This window comes from Microcaecilia unicolor, chromosome 12, assembly GCF_901765095.1.
Source record: "Microcaecilia unicolor chromosome 12, aMicUni1.1, whole genome shotgun sequence".
Taxonomy (NCBI): domain Eukaryota; kingdom Metazoa; phylum Chordata; class Amphibia; order Gymnophiona; family Siphonopidae; genus Microcaecilia; species Microcaecilia unicolor.
In genome coordinates, this window is record NC_044042.1 from 35,885,870 (window position 1) to 35,911,311 (window position 25,442).

General features: G+C 43.1%; 1 protein-coding gene across 4 annotated transcripts in view; it reads right to left on the reverse strand.

The window, feature by feature from the left end:
* Window positions 1–25,442, reverse strand: part of GRAMD1B (GRAM domain containing 1B) — a 348,426-nt gene that overhangs the window by 261,996 nt on the left and 60,988 nt on the right. For 2 of the 4 annotated variants that reach the window (XM_030221469.1, XM_030221473.1), the window contains exon 2: window positions 24,220–24,647. The exons of 1 other annotated variant lie outside the window; for it this stretch is intronic. In XM_030221469.1, coding sequence (XP_030077329.1) covers window positions 24,220–24,590 — 371 coding nt within the window. In that variant the 5' untranslated portion in view covers window positions 24,591–24,647. Of the gene's footprint in view, window positions 1–10,609; window positions 10,762–24,219; window positions 24,648–25,442 lie in introns of those variants that run through there. One more of the 4 variants, XM_030221474.1, reaches the window with a different exon arrangement.

Below are 25,442 nucleotides of genomic sequence, written 5' to 3' on the forward strand. Positions count from 1 at the left end.
TCTTGCTATTACATTGTATTCACATAAGTTCCTGTCTTTATAACTAATGTAACTTGTATTTGTTATCAAATGTTCTACTTTTAATGTGAGCCACATTGAATCTGAACTTGTTTGGGATAATTGTGGGATAGAAATGTCAGAAATAAATTACATCCTTAATCCCTCAAGTAGAGTCCCATAAGTGCATCTCTCTGAGCTGGTGAAATGGGGAATAACATGTAGATTTTAATTCCACCCAAGCCATGTCCCACCACACTACCTTCAAATCTCTGCTTTGTGTGGATCTCCATGTTTGATAACAGCTTGCTAAAATTTCCGTATGCATATGCATGCCACTATTTACATGCGAATATATTTCTAAAATAAAGGGCAGAGTGTTCTGGGTGTGAGAAACACCACTGGGTTATTGGCGATTGGGGAGAAAGAGATAGATTCAATAAATGGTGCTCAAAAATCAACACCAAAAAAATCGGTGCTCAATGCTCAAAGATGAGCACCCGTTACAGACAAACATTAAATGCCGATATCAGCACCCAAAAGTGGGTGCCAAGATATGCCTGCTGAAAACCAGGTGCAATACCTGGTGTTCAGTTTGGGCACACATCCCTAGGACACTATAACACTTTGTGCAAATTCTAGGAATGCCCCTGACCTGCCCAAGCACTTCCCATGGCCATGCCCCTGACCTGCCCAAGCACTTCCCATGGCCACGCCCCCTTTTGCGTTGCACATTATGGGATTTGGGTGCACACTGCTATAAAAGAACGCATGGCAAGATGTGCACGTAAATTCAAATTGGTGCCAATTAGCACCCAATTATTGGCACTAATTGGTTTGTTGAACTTGGGGCAAAGTGTCTATGGAAGACTGGATGCTGACTAGTGTTGCTAGGTCAGAACAATGGTATTGAATTAATACCTCAATGTAGTATAAGGGATTGCTACTGTTTGGCCATTGACGATCCCATTGCATATTTTACAAAAGTGGGGACATTATCACTTACTGTTACAAGTCACTTAACCCTCCATTGCCCCATGTAAGCCGCATTGAGCCTGCCATGAGTGGGAAAGCGCAAGGTACAAATGTAACAAAAAAAAAATTAAAATTAAATTCCTATATTGGAAAAAACACATTAGCCTTAGAAGAAATCTCTTCTCTCCCCCCCCCCCCCCCCCCCATTTTATTGGATATATCCCCAGCTAAATAAATTACACATTGCTTTGACAGAAACACTATTCTGTCAACTTCAGTTGCAGAATTACTGTTGCTGTCCACAAGATGGTACCATTACCTTTCAAACCAAAAACCCTGCATATCAAGGACGGGCATGCTGGCTAGAGGGCCAGCTATACACACTGGTGCCAGTGTAGAGATTTCCATGTGAGTGGCAACAAGAAATGTACAGGTGACAGTAAGGATCCCAAGAAACAGCAAGGCAAACGATCCACAAACTCCAATGTGGAAAACAGAAAAGCAGATCAGTAGTAGATATATATAAAAACTTTATTAATGGTATTGCATACAGGAATATTGCCCGAAACAGGCCGTGTTTCGCCCAGCAGGGCTGCGTCAGGGGCTATTGAGTAAACTGTATTATGGAATGCTTGTAAAATGGTTGCATATTCCAGCAATTGATGTTGATCACATGAATCTTGAAAAAAAAAAAAACAGCACGGGTCATAATCCTACAAATGAGGAATGACTTATGTCAACCGGCTTGCATGTACCGCTATTCCTGAGATGCTGGGGAAAAAAAAGATGATGGTAAGGACAGCAGGAAAGGTACAGGTAACCAAGGGAAGTGGAGTCAACTAGTGTAGAGAACAGCAAACTAGCCATAGGGATGCACATGAACATGAACATGGAAATCAGGGGTAGATGACAGAGAGAATGAGAATGGGGCACAGTTGATATTGACAATAATAAAGGTGACAGGAATGTAGGTGATACTGACAAGAGTGAGAAAGGTGTGAACGACAGTAAAGTCAATTAACTTAAATCCTTTTTGGAGGATGAATATGGGGGAAAACAAAATCCAAATGGCAACTCTTAACTGGATGCACAATTTGTTTTAGCAATGTACAGAGGCACACACAGGACTGAGGATTAGGCACCAGGGAAAAATCAGCACTCAACGCTGTTCTGTAAAGGACGCTCCAGGATCAACGCTCGTTATGGAATGGTACAAAGCGCCCGATTACCATGCTCAAGTTTAGTCACGAGGACCTATGCCAGCTGAAACCCAGTATAAATCCTGATTCGCAAGTTGAATGTGCGCCTGTCGAATTCTATAACATAGTGCGCAAACTTTCGGAACACCCCTGATCCACCCATGCCCCCTTTTGGGCTACACACTATGGGGCCGATATTCAGACTGTGGGAGGTAGCCAGCCTGCCTCCCACGGTCAGTACTGAGCCCAGATATTCAATGCCAGGCCATTTCCGGTGACCGGCACTGAAATATCCGATTTAGTTTTGGCTGGTTTAAACTTAACCGGCTAAGTTAATAGGAGTGGAGGAGTGGCCTAGTGGTTAGGGTGGTGGACTTTGGTCCTGAGGAACTGAGTTCGATTCCCAGCACAGGCAGCTCCTTGTGACTCTGGGCAAGACACTTAACCCTCCATTGTCTGCCGCATTGAGCCTGCCATGAGTGGGAAAGCGCGGGGTACAAATGTAACAATAAATTTAAAAAAAATATTTGGATTTAGCCGGTTATGTTTAAATCGGCCAAAGATATTCCAGCTAGTTACATGGCCCGATGAGGCCGCTTACAATAGCCAGCTACGAGCTGAATATTTGGGGATAGCCAGCTATATTGCACAATATAGCCAGTTATCTCCTAGCCATTAACCGGGAATATTTAGCAAGGGATAGCCGGTTATCCCATGCTGAATCTCGCCAGATAGCTGGTTAAGTGCCATTTAACCGGACAGGTGCCATTCCTGGCCGGTTAAATGGTTTCGAATATCGCGCGGTATGAGATTTCTGCGACCTGTGTTATAGAATAGCACAGTGAGTTGTGCACCCAAACAGTGGCGTACCAAGGGGGGGCGGTGGGGGCAGTCCGCCCCGGGTGCAAGCCGCCGGGGGGGGGGGGGGGTGCCGCGCGCCTGTTGGCCGAGTCCGCTCATTCCCTCCCTGCTGCTCCCTCTGCGCGGAACAGGTTACTTCTTTGGTCTTGGCTGTCTCTCACCATCCAACCAATTCAAGAAACCTTTACCACATGGACAAAAACACTTAAATTACGCCAGAGAAAGGTGCTGATGTGGCTTTTACAGCTCATGGTACAGCATTATCTTTAATAGCAGGTGTCACAGCCTGCAAAGAATAGGGGTGCGCATGGGAGTAACATTGTTTCTGTTGCTATGTATTCAACCCCTCCCCCTCAATATTCAGCCAGCGGCCGTGAGCGTTTTGCTGCCTACCACTGGTGTTATTCCCATTATTACCAGATATTTAATGCTGGGCCCTGTCCGGGCTTCAGCTGAAAATGACCGCTGAATATCACACTGTTTATTGTTATAGAATTTGCACTCAGTGTGCAGCAAAGGTGCACCTAGCTAGAAGCATTTTTTTTTTTGTTTCATTTGTACCCCGCACTTCCCCACTCATGGCAGGCTCAATGCAGCTTATATGGAGCAATGGAGGGTTAAGTGACTTGCCCAGAGTCACAAGGAGCTGCCTGTGCTGGGAATCGAACTCAGTTCCTCAGGACCAAAGTCCACCACCCTAACCACTAGGCCACTCCTCCACAAGTTATAGAGCATCAAGCATCAAGTTATAGAGTTGTCCCCTTGGAAGGGGCATCAAAGGGACTAAGATGGAAAATGAAGCTATGTGGGCCTGTTATTCTCTTGCTAACAGCTGCTTAGACTGCACATTTTCGATGAGGGTCTTCCAAACTGTACAACCGACTCTTATGTACCCAGCTTATCAAGGAGGCCAGTGGAACAAAAGGGAAGTACAAATAGAAACTTGTTTTCAGCTTCTGTCGAAGGGGAGGTTCGGTCTCATCGGTACAAAATTCTACCGATGGTTACAAAACAGCCTCTTTATACATTAAACCCATGGAATTATAAAATGGTGAGTATCCTTTAGCTAATAATCAGCAGCTCCATTCGGAATTTATTAATCCATAATATGGTTCTAGAATGATCACTGCTCATTGTCAGGTATTCTAGCTGAATCTCAGTCCCCAGACAAGCATGAGAAAAGCCCCAAAAGATGCCAGGGAGTTACTCTCAAATGAATGCTTGCATTGTGAACTCTGGCTGTTTTAAGAACGAGAACCTGGAAGAGAAAATGTATATGTCTGAGTGCACATATGCGTGTGAAGATAGAGGTGTGCAGGATGGGATGAGGGAGAGAACGGGAGAGTGGAGTCAGCTTGTTAAAAATAGACATATGCAGACACCGTCTTCTTGTCAGAGGAGAGGCAGGAACATAGCTGGGAGTTTTTAATTGAACAGATGTTTTCTCTCCTGTATTGAACAGCAACTCATTTCTAGCAATACAGACAAGCACTGTTTTGATTTCTGGTTATTATTTGGGGTTGCAATTCTATTGTAAGTACTAATCGATTATATAGCTTTATACTATTCATGGCAGGCAGAACCAATAACCAAACAACATAATGATGCAACACTTGAGGATCAGTGGAAAACTGGCACAACTCCAAGGACGGAACAGAGAGGGGAACAGAAAAACCATTTGGAAATGCTGCAGATACTCACTGTCTAATCAATAAACTTATGGACACAGAAGCCACCATGTTGGATAAAGAGTAGCTTAGTAGTTAAAGAAGCAGTTTACAAGCCACAGACACTAGGATTCAGGTCCCACTTCAGGGACCAGGCAGTTGCCTAGGGCAGCAGGTTCTGGGGCATAGTTTTTCCTGCAGGGAGGCTTCAACCCACCCATTTACCCTGATGCGCGGCATATGGAAATTCCATTGGGAGGTAATTTGACAATGTTCATAATAACTTATTGGCACCAGAATACTGAATATAAACATGTACATGCATAGGTGTGCACATATACATATAAATGACAATTAACCAGTTAAACACTCTTCTGCATATGTGCTGGGCAGATTGTGTACTGAATTTAGGCATAGTATTATAGAATAGCAGTGGATCCACGCCCAACTTGCATGCCAGGGCTAGATTCTATATAAAGAGCTAGATTCTAGCTATGGAGCCTGAAAAATCCATGCGGAAAAGAAAAATGCCTAGGTGTATTCTCTAATGTAAGCCTAATTTTTATAAAATCAGCTCAAAGTTCTATGTGCTTTATAGAATACACCGAGGGCTTTCCATGCAACCAAATATAGTCACATCCATTTAGGCCTTATTTTACTTGGTGTAAATCCCAATGCCTAAATTAGGCGTAGAGCAGTTGTATTCTGTAATAATGCGCATAGACTGTAGAAATGCCCATGCCCCACCCATGGCCATGCCCCTTTTTCAACTATGCAACTTAGAATTTAGTCACACCACGTTACAGAATACACTTAGGGCCCCTTTTACATAGGCTTACTGCTCGCTAAACAGGAAGTACTGTCGGGCTACCATAACAGCCAGGCAATACTTCCCACCCCCAGCGCACCGTCATATCCGGCGCTACAAAAATAGCACCAGTGTGTACCCAGCGGTAATCAGGCAGTGCCGTGAGCTGCCCGGTTACTGCTTGGTTAGCACGGGAGCCCTTACCACCACCTCAATGAGTGGGGGTAAGGGCCCCCCCCCCCCACAAAATGGTCGTTTGGCAAGTGCTTTACTTGCCGCATGGCCATTTTCTGCCAAAAAGATAGACCTAGCCTTTTACCCACTGTAGTAAAAGGGGGCCTCGGCGCACGTCAAAAACACATGCTGACACCAGCGCATGCTCCCTTTTTCCGCAGCTTGGTAAAAGGGGTTCTTAGCAAGTTGTACGCTTAAATCTGAATTAATGCCAATTAGTGCTGATAATTGCTTGTAGACATCCAATTAACAGCACTGATTAGCTTATTAACTAATTAAGTTATTGTTATGGACATGCGTTGATTTCCGCACAGAAATCCGAGGAATAGTGCCTAAAAAATCAGCGACAAAAATAGCACTATTTTATAAGCTGTGATTAAATTTAGGTGCAGTGTACAGACTAGAACTTACGCCTGGGATTCACACTTAAATATAGGCGTGGCCACTTGCACCAACTGAAACATGGTACAAATGTACATGCCAAAATTAGGTGTGTATTCCAGTTATTATATAAAATAAAAATATATTTTCTAGCACCAGAAGTGGCGCATGGCAAAGATGGGACTACAGCCAGGCTCCTGGGTAAGCTATTGGTAGACTCGATTTGCTGCACACCAAGCCCGTGCTACCTCTTCCACCCTTTAGTAAAAGAGCCCCTTATGGACATTTTGTGACAAAATTATTATAAAATTAGAAAAATCAGAATATTATGAAATAGGATGCTGTCCTAGCTTTACCTAAAATTGTTTCAGTGACTATATTCTCTGATGGTCCAAAAAAAAAAATCTCCTTACTCATATGTTCAAGTCTGGAGGTTTCTTTTGGATGCTACGTCAAGATATAATGGCATACAAGTAGACAAGGAATGCAAGTCTGACTTTGCTTGCTTTTACAACACCAGAGACTACAGTTGCTTTCTGGCTTTCCTCCACTTCTTCACAATTAAAAATCCTTTTTTTTAATTCCAGGTCTTCATTACTTCTGCTACTGATTTTGCTTTCACTGTCTCCGTTCAGAAGTCATTCCATGCATCTACCACAATAAGAACCATGTTGCTCCAGTTGGAGTTTTGTGGGTGAAAGGTAGCTGGTTGGGGGGGGGGGGGGGGGGGAGATCCATTACCAAACACTGGGGGACAGGCGAGGCAGAGGAGCTAGTTTCTAGTGGGAAAATCTGTATTAATCTGAGACCAAACACCCCTTCTACTGCTTCTTCCAGTTGCTACCTCATCTGCTGCATTTCATTTTCTCCCGATATCCTGACCTCCTTAAGGACAGCAATCAGCCTCACCGGGAGTGCAACTGGAATTCCGATGGTTCAGAATGCTTTGTTGCCATGGTGACATAAATTCCAAAAATAAAATTCATCATTAGGAGCCTATGTGAGGCTCTCCATAGGGAACGACTGTGAATTCTGCTGTAATTCTGCAAAACTAAATGCAGACTGATAACGAGGCAAGAGGGAGAGCTCAGACTAAGCCAGCATGACCTACAGCCAGAGGATAAGAACATAAGAATAGCCATACTGGGTCAGACCAATGGTCCATCTAGCCCAGTATCCTATTCCCAACAGTGGCCGATTCAGGTCACAAGTACCTGGCAGAAACCCAATTAGTAGCAACAATCCACGATACCAATCCCGGGGCAAACAGTGGCTTCTCCATGTCTATCTCAATAGCAGACTATGGACTTTTCCTCCAGGGACTTGTCCAAACCTTTTTTAAACCCAAATATGCTAACCGCGGTTACCACATCCTCTGGCAACGAATTCCAGAGCTTAACTATTCTTTGAGTGAAAAAATATTTCCTCCTATTTGTTTTAAAAGTATTTCCATGTAATTTCAGTGAGTGCCCCCTGGTCTTTGTACTTTTTGAAAGAGTGAAAAATTGATTCACTTTTACCTATTCTACACCACTTGGGGTTTTATAGACCTCAACCATATCCCCATTTAGCCGTCTCTTTTCCAAGCTGAAGAACCCTAACCTCTTTAGCCTTTCCTCAAATGGGAGAAGTTCCATCCTCTTTATAATTTTGGTCACTCTTCTTTGAACCTTGTCTAATTCCACTATATCTTTTTTGACCAGAATTGAACGCAATACTCAAGGTGAGGTTGCACCAAGGAACGATACAGAGGCATTATAATATTCTTGGTCTTATTTTGCATCCCTTTCCTAATAAGTCTTATCATCCTGTTTGCTTTTTTGGCTGCCGCCGCACACTAGGCAGAAGATTTTACTGTATTGTCTGTGCTCAGATGCTTTTACAGAATAGGCTCTCACTGAACAAAATTTGGGTACCTCATTGGGGGCACCCACTTATAAAATTGCCACCATACGACAAGATTCTGTAAATGGTGACAAAATTTGGGCACTGAAAAAAATGAGCACTGAGTGTTATTCTATAAATGGCGCTCTAAGTTGGGCACCATTTCATAGCACCGAGATCCACACACATTTACATCTACTGAAACCTGGTATAAATCCTCATGCGTAAATTACTACTACTACAAATCATTTCTATAGCGCTAGCAGTCGTACGCAGCGCTTCACAATTGAACATGAAGACAGTCCCTTCTCAAAAGAGCTTACAATCTAAATCAGGACAGACAGACAGGACAAATAAGGGATAAGGGAAGGACAGACAGGAGGGCACAAAGGGAAGAGGGACTATTGAAGAGAGGAAGACAAGATAAAGGTTACGAGCAGGTGACAGGTTAGGAATTGAAAGCAGCATAGGCACAGATCCCCTAAATTCTATAATACTGCGTGCATTTTTAGTGAACACCCCTGACTCACCCATGCTCCCTTTTTCATTTGTACACTGAAAGATTTACGTACGCATCTTTATAGAATAGCGCTTGGCAAGATGCGCATATTAATCCAAATTATTGCCAATGAATGCCAGTAATTGGTTGGTAGCACCCAATTACTGCCACTAATTAGGTCGATACTCAATTATATTGTGTACAGAAATCGGGCATGGGCCCATAGGAGTTTACACTCATCCAGAAAAGTTATCCACATTTGCATCTTTTTTTTTCTAAGATGTTAATTTTCAGGGGTTTGCAGTGACCTTCAGATCTCACTTTACTGACCCTAAAAGATGCTATCTCCCTTGTTTTATTTATAATGCAGTACAGGAAAGAAAAAAAAAAAAGATTTTCCACTGATCTGTCTTTACTTTTCAGCCTGCCTCTCCCTCCTCTCCTAGCTTTTGTTCCCCTGTTGCAACTACTTTTCCTCTCTGTTGGAAATTAAAGGTAGCTACAGTATCAGGATCAAATATAAATGATGTATGTTTAATATTCTTGTAAATTACTGATTGAATCTACCCACTCAGGGCCGGTGTTAGTGGAGGGCAAACAGGGCAGCTGCCCTGGGCCCCAAGGCTCTGGGGGCCCCATAGTCCAGGTACCCCTTCTCCCCATCATAATCCATCTCCTCCTCTCTTCCGGATCTTCTTTAAAAATTTATTTCCTTTCTCAGAGGGGCCCTGGTGCAGCAGCCATTCTCACAAACTGCTTGCGGCTGCCCCCCAAAGTTTTCTCTCTCTGCCACGATCTGCCCCCTCTGATGCAATTTCCTGTTTCCGCCTGGGTGAACTGCAGCAGAGAGAGAAAGCTTCAGGACAGCCGGAGGCAGCTTGTGAGGATGGCTGCCGCACAGGGGCCCCTCTGAGAAGAAAAATAAAAATTTTAAAAAGACCGCAAGGTGAGGGGAAGGGAGGGAGACAGACTGTCGTGGGGAAAGGGGAAGAGATGCCCAGGCCAAGTAGTAACAATGCAGGTGGGGAGATTGGGCTCAGGGGCTCAGGGGCCCCCTCCTTAATTTCTGCCCTGGGCCCCACCATGTGTAAAACCGGCCCTGTGCTCACTGCTTATTACAAAGACAGATGTACAATGTACTATCCTATCTGACCACATTCATCAGATCTAGAGACTTCACAGAAAGTGAAGAGGTATCTATATCGGTGGCATAGCCACAGATAGATTTAGGTAGGTAGGGGTCCACAAAGTTTCAGTTCAAGCCCACCCAACAGCAGCATTAATGGTCAATGTAGCTGGTGAGGATCCTGAAGTCCCGCTGGCTGAAGAATGTTCTCCGAAATCCTCCTAAAAACTGTCTCAAATTCGGGGTAGCCAATGGTGCACTTTCAGCTGATGGCATTGCCTCTTTACATGCTCAGTTCATAGGGGGCCATTGGAATTGGAAGCTGGAAGTAAGCCACTGACTGCACTGGGTTTGAGACAGTTTTTTTTTGGGGGGGGGGCTCTGAAGAGGACTCTTCAGCAGACGGGGGCTTCAGGATCCCTGCCAGCCAAGGTATTTTCTTTTACACTTGGGTGAAGGGGGTAGCTGTCGAATGTAGCCAAGTCAAGCTAAGTTCACATTATATGTGACAACTTTAACTTTGTGGTGGAGAGCGTTTGGTGTACAAAGGTATTTTTCACACAAAAGCAACACGAAAATTTTTTTAAAAATCGCAAATATACACCAAGGTTGGATCGGGGGTTTTTATGACCAATGATTAAAGTGAAGAACTGTGGTTAGAAAGATTCAGATTGTGATTTTTTCCAGCCTCGGAGCTGGTGGCTACAGCTTTCCAAGGTCTTTCCCCCGTTTATTTCCATTTTTAGGTGTCTATCTCATACTGACCAAAGCTCACATTGTGTGTTATCTTGACGATTATACGTGTACAAAGTGAGGTTTCCCATATTTTTGTTACTGAGGCAAATCAAAATTTAAAAATTGAAACACGAAATTGAATATAAAAATATGCAATGAAGAAGTACTATTTAATTGGACAAAAGAATGCTTTGATTTGGGCTTTGGGGGTCTATTGACCAGTAATGAATGATTCGTCTGCACAGCACGTTGTTGGAAGAATTGTTTAAGTTCAGCAAACTTTTTGAGATGTTTTTCTTCCATTATTTGAAAATCGCCTATCAGCATCAGCTCCACTCTTTGCTTTTTATATTTTGAGAAGTTATTCACGTTCCACGCATACGCTTGGTGACTGCCTAGGTGAGACAAGAACCACACTGTCATATATGCATGTATGAAACCCAAATAGCGATTTTAAATAAGCACCGTAGTGAGATATATACCTCTGTACATAAAACCAAGTAATTTACAGAGAAACACAACAGCAAGATATACTCAGGTAAACGACTTTGATTATAACCACAGAAAGGCAGTATATCAAATCCTGTCCCCTTTCGCTTATAGACAGTACAGATGCACTGACATATCAGTGAGATGGAAATGAAAAACTGTTAGGGGTCTTTTTACTAAGGTGCGCCGAAAAATGGCCTGCACTGGTGTAGACACGTGTATTGGACGCACATAAGTCCATTTTTCAGCGTGCTTGCAAAAAAGGCCTTTTTTTTGGATGAAAATAGGCGTGCGGCAAAATAAAAATTTGGGGTCTGAGACCTTACCTATTGACCTAGCAGTAAAGTCTCACACGTTAACCAGGCAGTAATGGTCTATGCACATACAATGCTGATTACTGCCCGGCTAGAGCTGTGCGCTGGAAAATTTCCAGTATGCTTACTGGGTATAACAAAAGAGAGGGAACGAAGTACAAACTAAAGTCCAAACAAAAAAAACAGCACCACGGGCCTTTAAAAATGGAACACAGTTCTTTAATGAATGAGCCTTGACAAAAAGACCCGACACGGGCTGTGTTTCGGTGACTAGCACCTGCGTCAGGGGTCACAGTGATGACGTGGAAAACTTGGGGAATAACTCGAATATATTCCTCTACAATATATTATTCCTTACCCCATTTGGATCCAGAAAGTGAAAGTGCCTTGGTGCTTTGTAGCTTTTACAAATGAGACGTGGGGTAAGGAATAATATATTGTAGAGGAATATATTCGAGTTATTCCCCAAGTTTTCCACGTCATCACTGTGACCCCTGACGCAGGTGCTAGTCACCGAAACACGGCCCGTGTCGGGTCTTTTTGTCAAGGCTCATTCATTAAAGAACTGTGTTCCATTTTTAAAGGCCCGTGGTGCTGTTTATTTTGTTCAGTATGCTTACTGGACATGCGTGAAAAATTAAATTACCACCCGGGCCAGGCGGTAGTTCAAAGCTGAGGTGCATAGGACATATACACATGCCTACCCGTCTTAGTAAAAGGGCCTCTTAATGCAGTAGGGACAAAAAGGTGTTGTTTCCCACACTGGGATAATGTTGAAATAGCCTGTCAGTGTTTTTAATGTGTATAGTTTACATACATTTTCAAAGACTACATATATTAAAACGGCCCAAATATTTTGTACTTGCTGTTTTGATCAGGGAAGGTACACTGCTTTTAAAAGTATCATAGATATGTGTTATTTTTTTCCCCTAGCTTAAATACGGTGCAAAGTACACAGTACATAAGTACCTATGGTGCCAGCTGACCCCAGATTTTCAAAGGAAAACTTCACAGAGAGGACACTCTAAAAATTCACTTTTAGGTCTCCAAAAAAAAAAAACAAAAATCACTATTTTTAAGAATTGCTCCCACAGCCATAGTAAGATATGCAAAAGTCAAAAGTCAAAGCAAAACAGCAAAAGTAGAGGCTGACAAATGCGCAAACCAATAGGGAGATAATCTCAAAAAATAGTTTATTCAGAATATTCATATCAAGGACCCGACACGGTCCGTGTTTCGGCGCCAAAGCGCCTGCCTCAGGGGTCACAATCAACTTTCTCTGAGAAGAAGCTGATAGGCTTGAATTCCTTTATGTATGCAAGTTAATCCACAGAGAGAACAAAGGAACAGCCAACCGATCAGCAAACACCATGTGACAAGAATATTCTGAATAAACTGTTTTTTGAGATTATCTCCCTATCGGTTTGCGCATTTGTCAGCCTCTACTTTTGCTGTTTTGCTTTGACTTTCCGTGGAGGCTCCTCCTGTCTTCTTGGATTTAATATATTTTACATTCATACAAACAATATAATTTAATAGTCCATACACTATAACATTTTACAACTGTAGAGAAACATAATTATATGTGTTAATTATAGGAACTAAATTATGTACCATTTAATAAATAAAAGAAATACATAGGGATTCATTCAGTTACAGCTTTATCCACTGGAAAAGTTGGAATCAGACAGTGTGAGAAGAGGGTGCAGGCTTTTTTTTAGTAAATACATCTCCAATGGCTGATTGCAAATTAGCCATGTGAATCCTTTGAATCAGACGCCAAAGTGGACATGAACGCTGGCCTTTCAGTCCAAGTCTGCTTCTTTCTATGAAAGGACTGTGTTTATCTGGTTTACAAAAGTGTTCTTATCTGAGGCACAGCAAAGCATTTCTCAGAAAGGCTGATGTAATGGAAGATAAGGAGGCTTAACACCATGGAAACTCCGCAAGTAGTGTACAGGTTCTTGAGGGGAACTTTTATTCTAAAACAAGAGAGGCTCGAACTGTTTTCACTCTGAGAATAGCCTGTGGAATTTTAACAAGAAAGCCAGGAACTTCCATGAATATAAAGTCCAGCATGAAATATGGTTTGTAGAGGTTTTCACAACTTTACATGTCTACATCATCCCCAGATTGCCGGATGGGTGTCCTACTTTTCTTTTCTTTTCTTTTTTTTTTTAATTGAGAATTTGTTGGTGGAGTTTCTCCAAACACAGTACCTCTTCTCTTCAGTTCTGCTCCCCAGTTTGGGAAAATTCATTTTAAAAGGCCAGGGTTGTGCAAAGCTATCGAGTGCCATAGGTGAATCTTCAGCTTTATGCTCTTCCCCGGTATCAACTTAAGGGGTCCTTTTCAAGCAGTGCTAAAAAGTGGCTTGTGGTAGCCCCAGCGCAGGTCTTTCCCATGCACTGTGGCCACTTTGAGTGCTACTGGTAAAAGACAGATTTTTCTATTTTATGATAACGGCCAAATGCTAATTTCCTCATTGGCACATGCTCATTAGTGCATGAGCCCTGTCTGCCACCTATTTTGTAGGTGGTACGGTCTCATACACTAGTTCAGCGCTAATCAATTAGCATGAGGCAATGCCCATACACTAACCAATTACACAGCCACAGCCACACCCACTCTCCACCCCACCCCACCCCCAGTGCTAAAAAATACATTCTATTTTGTAGTACACACTGATTCCAAAACTACCACGGGATGTCTGAGCTCGCCCCACGGTGGTACATTTTAACCTGCGATAAGCACGCATTAATGTTTAACACGGGTTAGTAAAAGGGCCCCTTTGTGTTTAGATGTTTCTGGCCCCTCTCAGTCTCCTGGGGTCTTGACTGCTGAAGTTGCAACGAAACGGGTGGAAAGGATGGAGCTGCCTAGAGAGAATCTGCTTGATATTCAGCACTATTTAAACGGACAGCAATGACTTCTGGCTGGTTAAATAGCCTTAAGTTGGTTAAGCGCTAATATTCGGCGCAAGATAGCCAGCTATCTTGGCTGAATATTAACGCTTAGTGGCTAGTCTGGTCACCTGCTATGATAGCCAGTTAACACCAATATTCATTGGCTGACCAGCTAAGAGGCCCTTTTACTAAAGCACATTGAAAAATGGCCTATGCTGGTGTAAAAATATGTATTGGACGCGCGCGGGACCATTTTTCAGCGCACCTGCAAAAAAAAGCCTTTTTTGTCTCAAAATGGACATGCAGCAAAATAAAAATTGGTGTGCGTCCATTTTGGACCTGAGACCTTATCGCCACCCATTGACTTAGTGGTAAGGTCTCGCACATTAACCGGGCGGTAATTGTCAGCGCACATACACTGCTTATTACCACACGGTTAGCGCCACACAGTAGAAGATAAAAAATATTTTCTGCCGCGCATATTGGAAGCGCGTAAAAATTAGAATTACTGTCCAGGGTACGTGGTAGCCAGGTGGCAGTTCTAATTTGACGTGCATTGTACGCGCGTAGGCACCTACATGCCTTAGTAAAAGGGCCCCTAACTTTAGCAGCCAGACAGTCCCGCATAAATAGCAGAGCTAACTCCTCTGGACTGAATATCGGCTTCAATGTGTTTGTGTTCCAAACAAGCTCTTTACCATGCAAACACAGCACATGGGAGCAGTGACGATCCTAGATCAGCTGCACCCCCCCCCCCCCCGGGTACAGCACGACACCCCCCCTGGTGCAATGACACTCCCCCTAGCGCAATGACCCCCTCCCGGCACATCAACACCCTTCCCCCCCCCCCCCCCCCCGGGGTGCATTCTTGGCTGCTAGGAGCAGCCGCGCGGCTCTCGGCTCCGCTGGCTTCCTGCTCCCTCTGCCCCGGAACAGGAAGTAACCTGTTCCAGGGTAGAGAGAGAGCAGGGAACCAGCAGAACCAACAGGCACGCTGCTGCTCTCTGCACCCCTCCAGCGGCGTGCACCCAGGGCGGACCGCCCCGCCCTTGGTACGCCGCTGCATGGGAGCCTCCTGTGCTCTCTATCTGCTTTTGCAGCTACTTGTACATGTCAGGGTGAATATTCAGCTCCGATACTGCAGCTGAATATCTGACCTGACGGCCATGACACTATCCAGTGGTGGAGTCAGGGCAGATCTAGAAGTTATCCAGGCACCACCTATATTCAGTACCGATGCCCAAATAACTATCCAGGTAGGTAGGACAGCAGCAGACCCAGTCCTAATTTGCCTAGACTGTTATCCGGGTACCAGCTTTGAAATTACATGGAAATACTTTTAAAACAAATAGGAGGAAGTACTTTTTCAGTCAAAGAATAGTTAAGTTCTGGAACTTGCTGCCGGAGGCTATGGTAACAGCGGTTAGCGTGACTGGGTTTAAAAAAAGACTTGGACAAGTTCCTGGAGGAAAACTCCATAGTCTGTTATTGAGATGCACATGGAGGAAGCCACTGCTTGCCCCAGGATTAGTAGCACAGAAAGTTGCTACTGGTTGGGTTTCTGCCAATTATTTGTGACCTGGATTGGCCACTGTGGGAAGCAGGATACTGGGCTAGGTGAACCATTGGTCTGAGGCAATATGGCTATTCTTATGTTCTTATATTATTTGGACTCAGATAACTTTCAGTGGCTGCAAAAGTTGTGGATTTTGGATTAGGCCTGCATATCAGGAACTAATTCAGCCCACAGCAGTAAGCATTTAAAAAAAAAAAAAAAAAAAAGGTTGACTGTGATGGACTGCTCCCTTATTTTCCTTCCGGGACTTTTTGGTCCACACAGCAAATTCTTTTGATAGTTCCTTCTTTAAGGCATATTCATCTTGACAATGTACATAGCTCTATTTTTAGTGCTCCAGGCCCTCCTCTTTGGAATTCATTACCACTTGATCTTCAGCTGCAGCCTTCCAACTCTAGGATCAGAGCTTCTCTTACCTTTTTTCTAAGTGTTATTCCTGTTAAGTACATCATTTCTAGAGGCTATGAAAGACAGGAGACGGGGGGGGGGGGGGGGGGGGGGGGGCTAGCCTGGACATATAACAGAGTGAATGCAATTCTTTCCTTTTCTGTCCTTTCTATAATGCATTTCATCTATGATTATATCTTTTACTGATGTTTTAATTTTGTATATATTTATATGAACATTACTCAGGTGGCTCACTGATGAAAGGTATAATAAGTTTTACTTCAACTTGAAACTTAAAACTATTATCTTACATACGTCCATAAGTACTGCCATACTGGGAAAGACCAAAAGGTCCATCAAGCTCAGTATCCTGTTTCCAACAGTGGCCAATCCAGGTCACAAATACCTGGTAAGATCCCAAAAAGGTACAGAACATTTTATACAAGAAATAGTGCTTATCCAAGAAATAGTGGATTTTCCCCAAGTCCATTTAATAATGGTCTATGGACTTTGCCTTTAGGAAGCCATCCAAACCTTTTTTAAACCCTGCTAAGCTAACTGCCTTTACCACATTCTCTGGCAACAAATTCCAGAGTTTAATTACACGTTGAGTGAAGAAACCTTTTCTCTGATTCGTTTTAAATTTACTACATTGTAGCTTCATCGCATGCTCCCTAGTCCTAGTATTTTTGGAAAGCGTAAACAGACGCTTCACATCTACCCGTTCAACTCCACTCAATATTTTATAGACCTCTATCATATCTCCTCTCAGCCGCCTTTTCTCCAAGCTGAAGAGCCCTAGCTGCTTTAGCCTTTCCTCATAGGGAAGTCATCCCATCCCCCCTATCATTTTTGTCGCCCTTCTCTGCACCTTTTCTAATTCCACTATATCTTTTTTGAGCTACAGCGACTAGAATTGAACACAATATTCGAGGTGCGGTCGCACCATGGAGCGATACACAGGCATTATAACATCCTCCTTTTTGTTTCCATTCCTTTCCTAATAATACCTAACATTCTATTTGCTTTCTTAGCCGCAGCAGCACACTGAGCAGCAGGTTTCAACTTATCATCAACGACGACACCTAGATCCCTTTCTTGGTCTGTGACTCCTAACGTGGAACCTTGCATGTCGTAGCTACAATTCGGGTTCCTCTTTCCCACATGCATCACTTTCCACTTGCTCACATTAAACGTCATCTGCCATTTAGAATAACCTTTCGGCCAAAACCAAAACCAGGCAGAAAAAGGATTTTGGGCTGGTTTCAGTGCTGTAACTGAAACAAAAACTGAAATTTGGTCAACCTCTACACACAAGCGTACTTTACCTCTGGGAGACAGGTGCAAAGATCACAGGTGAAAAGTAACAACAGGCTATTTGGACCATTTTATTTCTTCTCATCTGGATTTTTGCCAGATGGTTCAGAATAAAATGTGGATGATACAGTTTCAACAATGGTATAAATGTCTGTATTCAAACGCAGGTCAGAAATGAGGAAATCTGTGAATGACTTGAGTGTAGAGGAAGGAATGGATCCTCAGGAGCTTAGCCAAGATTGGGTGGCAAGAGCCGGTAGTGGGAGGCGGGAATAGTGCTGGGCAGACTTATACGATCTGTACCAGAGGCGGTGGTGGGAGGCGAGACTGGTGGTTGGGACGCGGGGATAGTGCTGGGCAGACTTATACGGTCTGTGCCCTGAAAAAGACAGGTACAAATCAAGGTAAGGTATACACAAAATGTGGCACATATGAGTTATCTTGTTGGGCAGACTGGATGAACCGTGCAGGTCTTTTTCTGCCGTCATCTACTATGTTACTATGTAATTTAGAGCCTTTTCTGTTTCAACTCTAACAGGCTGAACCCATCTTCTATCCCACCACTGCTACTGATTATTTCTATAGTGCTACAAGATGTACAAAGTGCATGCAGGTACTTTCTCTCTCTGTGGTGGGCTGGGACAATGGAGGGTCAAGTGACTTGGAAGAGAAAGAAGACCAACTCTTCCACAAAGGAAACCAAACCAAGAAGATCCAAAAAAACAAGTCACAAGATGATCAAGTGAATAAAGGTTTATTCTCCAATGTTAAAAACAGGAAGCGTTGGTACATATGACCAAACATGGGCCATGTTTCAGCTGTGGAGCCTTCCTCAGGGACTAAGATGCAACCCTCCTTGTGATTTTGCTTAAAACGCATCCTGCTTGCTTTTAGATAAGAACCTCCTCCAAGCGCTAGCTGCATTGTTTACAGGACCCCTGAGGACAGCCGAAACACGGCCTGTGTTGGGTCATTTGTACCAGCACATCCTATTTTTGTCATTGAGGAATAAACTTTTATTCACTTGGTCATCTTGTGATTTGTTTTTTTTTTTTGGGGGGGGGGGGGGATTAAGTGACTTTTGCCCATGGTCACAAGGAGCTGTGATGGGAATTGAACTCATGTCTCCAGCATCTTAGCTCACTGCAGTAACCATTAGGTGACTTCTCCACTCTACACCATGTCTCTAATGTGGACTAAATGTGACCCAGTTTGCCTAGTGCACATATATGTTGAGATTCTTAAGTCCAGTTCTCCAGGGCTGAAAAATTATATAATATGTAAATCACTTTGTAACGACAGAAAGGCAGTATAACAAATCCCAACCCCCTCCCCCACCACCAAATCTGCCTTCACCAGGCAACCAAGTAGCACAAATCATCCTCAAAGACAGAGGGTTTCCAGCAGCAGAACAACCAACATATAACTTCAAACAGATGATTTCCATGTCAAGTTATGTGAATTTTCAGCAGAGCTATACATTCAAGGGTGAATGCTGAAAATGCTGCCATAGTTTACATCTTTTTCTTAGAAAATATGCAAATACCTCTGATGAATATTCATGGACGATACTCTCAAAACTGAGCCAGCTTGGCAGACCTTGTTAAGCACTCCTGAGTATTCATATTTTACATTCATCTCAATATTTTATATAATGAGAATTTTTACTCTATGTATGAAACTCGATTTATGGTGCAGGGCACAGTTCTTCATTTTGGGCCCGAATTATAATTTCCCACAGGAACAAAATTAAAGAAAATCTATTTTCAGTCAAGCCCTATGTGTACGTGGTTCATTGTACAATTCCTGAATTACTTTGTATGTATATCTACCAATGTAATCCTTCCAGTATAGACTGGAATCTATTTGTTAGAGATGTGCAAAAAGCAAAATGTTTTGCTCCTTTTTTGGTTCAACTGGCCTTTTTCCCCCCCTATTTTCACATTTTTTTTCAGTTCATTTCACACATTTGTTTAATAAAAATTTTTAATAATCATTAGAACTCTTTAACAGGCCCAAATTGACTGAAGATGTGTTGATTCAAAGGTTACAGCATACAACGTAGAGGGTCAAAGTACACAACACAAGCAATCCATAAAAAAAAAAAACAGCACAAAGGGCTTTCAAGAGTGGGACAAGTGTGCTTTATTAGTGACCCGACATGGGCCGTGTTTCAGCGTAAGAGACGCCTGCCTCAGGGGTCAATTCCACCAACTAACCCTAAGTGCATAGGTGATAAACACAGGATACATATGTGGTAGCAGAGCACAACGATGATCCACTCTACTGAAACAAACTGAGAAATTTCAAACCAGTGGATAGGAGCAGAATGAGATCACGCCAAAATACAAATACAATATCAGACAAACTAATAAAAGAACATACTACAAAACCATAATAGGACCAAATTACAAGGATACACATAAACTCTTCTCACTCGTAAACAAACTCCTAAACACTACACCGGTTACCTCTAACAACATAGATACCCCATCTGCAACCAGCGTAATGAAATACTTCAACGAAAAAATTATAAAGCTCCGACGCATGATACCTACCAACATCATTGAGTACACAAGCATCCTTGAATGTTTAGACCCAAAACCTGGGGAATGCCCAGCAGATCGATCATGGACCAACTCTGACATGATATCGTCAGATGAAATCTCACAATGGCTCGGAAAATACGCCAAGTCACAATGCAAATTAGACATCTGCCCTACTAGCCTAATGAGATCTGCCCCTAAACAATTCAAAAAAGACCTCACGAACCATGTAAACCAGAGACTTCAAAATGGTCTCTTTCCCACAGATAAAGGAAACATCCTACTCACTCCGCTGCCAAAAGATGCCAAGAAAAGCACAATGGACCTAACCAATTATCGACCAGTAGCATCTATTCCGCTCATAACCAAACTCATGGAGGGCATAGTGACAAAACAACTTACTGAATACCTAACTAAACACTCAATTCTACATGAGTCTCAATCAGGATTTCGATCAAATCACAGCACCGAAACTGTACTAGTGTCCGCAATGAACTCATTCAAACAAGCAATTGCAACTGGTAACAACATACTCCTACTGCAATTAGACATGTCCAGCGCCTTCGACATGAGTTAATCATGAAATACTATTACATATACTAGAATACTTCTGAGAAGGAGGTACAGTTCTCCAATGGCTCAAAGGATTCCTGACCACCAGATCATACCAAGTAACAACGAACGTGGAAACATCACCCCCATAGATACCTGAATGTGGAGTTCCCCAAGGATCCCCCCTCTCACCAACTCTCTTCAACCTAATGATGATACCTTTAGCCAAACTTCTAGCCGATCAAAACCTTAACCCTTGCATATATGCAGACGATGTCACGATTTATATCCCGTTCAAAGATGATCTAAACGAAATTACCAACGAAATCAACCAAAGCCTCCAAATCATGCACTCCTGGGCGGATGCATTCCAGCTAAAACTCAACACAGAAAAAACACAATGTCTTGTACTCGCCTCACAACACAACACAAACAACTACTCCACCATAAATACACCATACTGTTCTCTATCTATCTCACAAAACCTAAAAATTCTCGAAGTTACCATCGATTGAAACCTCACACTCGATACCCACGTGAAGAATAAGACGAAAAAGATGTTCCACTCCATGTGGAAACTCAAAAGAGTAAAACCTTTCTTCCCGAGGCACATCTTCCGTACCCTGGTACAGTCAATGGTAATAAGTCATCTGGACTACTGCAACGCATTATACGCTGGCTGCAAAGAACAGACTATCAAAAAACTCCAAACAGCCTAAAATACAGCAGCCAGACTCATATATGGAAAAACTAAATATGAAAGTGCAAAACCCCTAAGAGAGAAACTTCACTGGCTCCCACTCAAGGAACGCATTGCATTCAAGATCTGCACGATTGTACACAAAATCATTCATTCAGACGCCCCAATCTACATGCTAAACCTCGTGGACTTGCCTTCCAGAAACGCCATAAGATCAGCCCGCAAATTTCTCAATCTGCATTTCCACAGCTGTAAAGGACTGAAATACAAACTGATACACTCCACCACCTTCTCTTACACAAGCACGCAATTGTGGAATGCATTGCCTACAGCCCTGAAAACCATTGACGAAATAACTAACTTTTGCAAATCTCTGAAGACACATCTCTTCAACAAGGCCTACAAAGAGAACCCATAGCCTTACAAAACAACTTCATCAACCCATCCAGTTACTAAAGTCCATCTTCTAAACTATCTGGCTTAACACCTTCCTTCTCTCTTCTCTTACCCAATCTTTGTACATTGCTACTTGTAACTGACATCCAGTAATGACTATGTCATAACAAAACTCTGTAAGCCACATTGAGCCTGCAAATAGGTGGGAAAATGTGGGATACAAATGCAATAAATAAAAAATAAATAAAAAAAATCTTGTTCTGCTCCTTTTCACTGATTTGAAATTTTGATTGGTGGAATTGACCCCTGAGACAGGTGTCTTATGCCAAAACACGGCCCGTGTGGGGTCACTAATAAAGCACAATTGTCCTACCCTTGAAAGCCCTCTGTGCTGTTCTTAAAAAAATTTGATTCAAAGGTTAGCACAGAGTAAATCGATTTTGCATGTGCTAATTTTTGTAAGGCACACTATCAAATGCACATCCCTAATATATGGGGTAATTCTATAATATTTCACTTATATTCAGGCACCCAGAGGGCATCTAATCTATAAAGGAAAATAGATGCCAACTTTTCTTTAGAGAATACTAGTGTAACTAGGCATATAAGCAGTTAGGTGCTACACCGAAATAAAAAGAAAAGAATGGGGTAGGCCAATGATGCTCCAAACCAGTGGTTTATAAAAAAACAGTCAAAAAAGGACTCAAAGCAGTCTGTGTTTCGGTGCGCAATGCACCTGCCTCAGGAGTCAATTATAATAACTCAGCCAACAAAGGTAAAGCACATACTCTGGAGCTGAACAATCCAATACAACAGAGTCAAAAGAATCAGCTAACAATTTTGCCAAGCAGCAAAAGCATATCAATGCTTGTCTGTATTCAGGGTGGTGGAATGCAGTAAGCAGGGCATGCATGGCAAGGGAAGAGCGCCAACAAACGGCAAGCACTGGGCCGGCATATCTTTGTCTGCTCTCTACTCCCGTCTGGCGTCTCCCTCACCTGCCTGGTCTAACTTTAAAATGTTTTTTTTTTTCTAAACAGAGGGTTTCTGGTAGGGGAGTGATTCAAACATGTTGCCTTTGGCCTCCTTGGCACTGTGTTGCTGCTGCGGTCTATCCAGGTGGAAAAAGGAAGTTACGCCAGAGGTGGGGCGGACCGCAGCAGCAGAGGGAGAGTGCCGAGGAGGCCAAAGGCATCATGCTTGAATCGCTCCAGTGATGGAAGCCCTCTGCTTAGAAAAAAAACATTTTTAAGTTAGACCGGGCAAGTGAGGGAGACGCCGGATGAGGGGGGGGGGGGGAGTAAGGGATGAAAGAGAGGAGATGCCAGAACGAGGGGGGGAGAAGTGGAAGAAATAATCAGCTTGGAAAAAGGGGGTTGGTAAGAGAATGAGGGAGGGAGAAGAGCGAAAGGAGATATTGGAATGAAAGGGGGTAGAGCCCGTTGAGAGCTTACAGGGGGGCACCAGAGTACCTAGCACTGGCCCTGTCTGTCTTAACACGCTTTGGAGCTGAACAACAGCAGCATCAGTTGTGCCATGCAGCAAGAGTACGTACTTTACCGTTGTTGGCTGAGTTATTACAATTGACTCCTGAGGCAGGCGCATTGTGCACCGAAACACAGACTGCTTTGAATCCTTTTTTGACTGCTTTTAATAAACCACTGCTTTGGAACTTCATTGGTCTACCCCCCTTCTTTTGTTTTTATTTCTGTGTTGTGACTGTTGTTTGGGGATTGCTTCTCCTTTTTTTCCCCTGCAGTTAGGTGCAAGCACTTTTGCCAGCCATAGAGCTGGTGTAAGTGTTTGTGCCAAAATGCCAGAGATGTAGGCATGTTAGTCCAGCCCACATTCCACCCAGCTATGTGTATGCCCATCTGTCAAATACATGCTATGTACGATATGCATGTATTTACAGAATAGTGAGTAGGCAAAATTTTGGTATTTACATGCACGTGTGCACACACATGTTTATTCCTTTATTTTACACATGATCTTGTGAAATTGGAATGTAAATGTTAGCACCTACTTTACAGAATTATCCCAAATGTGTGCCTTTCCATATGTATTATGATGTCTCAGTATACATTACAAGGGCCTGGATAACAGAATGCAGATTATGAACTCAAAAATATATGAATGTATGGCTCCACATATAGCACAGATGCTGGAGGAGTGATGGGAAGGAGGAGCGAGGAACAGAGAAAATATCCAATAAGGAAGATTAGAGAAGGGTGGGGAATGAGAATAGTTGCACTAAGGGGAAAAGTTGGGTTGAGATAGAGATAGGAAATAAAGCCTGGGATAAGAACAGAAAGTAACTGAGAGAATGGAGAAGCAGGAATAGAAGGGAAGAAACAAAGAAAGAAGTGAGGAAGAAAACAACATGATGGGAGAGAAAAATCAGAAGGAGGAGAGCACAGATGAGAAAAGGGAGAATGAGGAGGGGAGTAGATAGATGGAAAGTAAAGGACAAAGGGGAGAGACAGAAAAGACAGAGAATGACAAAGTAGAGAGATGGAGGAAGACAGACACGGCTGAGAAAATGTATCGTGGAGCTTAGATGTGACAGAGAAGAGAGACCAGAGGAGAAATAAGTAATAGTGGACAGGTATGATTAGAATTGACAAAAGAAAAGGGAGAGAAATGAAATTGTCAGCTGGCAGAACTTACCTGCTCTCACTTAATTCCTTCTTCTCTCTAACACGGATCCATTTCTTCAGGAGGAAGCGTTTGCGCCGTGGGGAAATGCTAGGGGTAGAGCAGTTGGACCACAGCATTTCCTCATCACTTGATGGTGTGATCTCAATGGAAGGCAGCTGCAGGAACTCCTTGGTGGATTCGAGAGAGGAGGCCCCCTGGTACAGATGGGCCTCCAAGCTTGACTCCTTCTCACTATGGACCTTCTTCATCCTTTTCATCTTAAACCGTCTCCTACGTAATGTTGGTGTTGAGGAGCTGGACCACACTCCTCCATACTCCACTGGCTCAGGAAGCCGCAATACCGGAAGCTGAAGTGTGTTGGTCATGTTTGCAGCAGGCATTAGGGCTCCCTTTCTCACACTTCCTCTTTCCTCACTCTGATCTTGATACGATCAATGCTGCAAAAATAAAATCTGTGGTTTTCTACAAATCAACACATCTCTTTAACTGGAAAAATGTCATAGAATGGCTCCCACAGGTGCAGACCACAAGGGAAACAGTTTAAAGCTCTTGTCCTGCTGTTTATGCCTCTGTATTCTTATATTTTAATTTTCCAGATATTGCTGTTGACACCAGCTATCAACCCAAGGGCTCTCTTTGTCATTTCAAGGGTTTTCTCTGTCACCTGAATTGGGGGGGAGGGGGGGAGTTTCCTATGGCTCTACTACTGCATTTCTTCTCATCCTCCTTGTAGTAGTCATGCCTGCAGGGAAAACTACCAGAGCACTCAACTGTGAACCGCTTGTGGTCTTGAAGCTGACTGGAAACAATGCAGAGCCCTAAGAAGGGCAGAGAGAGAGGGGGAAGGGAAGTCCTTTATGAATGTAGTGGGGAGGAGAGCGGGTTTAATTCTGTTTCTATGCACCTAGTAGCACATATGCAGCCAGTGGCTGTGAGTTTAATTGTACTCTTTCTGTGTCTGGACACTAGGTCATTGCCTGTGGCACAGAAGGATTTGCTCCCACCAGTTTAATGAAAAATAATTTAAAAGAAAATATGCATTTTACAAGCACACACAACTTTTTCTGTCGAGTTTGTTACTTGATCTCTCTTCATCCTGTCATTCTACTGAACAAAAATGCTTTGTGCGCTGAGGGAGAGAGATCATAGCAGGCAATCTTGATCTATGCCAGGAGCTAAGCTTGGTGGCTGATAATGGGTAGGGAGGCCCTATTGGCAGAAAGATGACCAGT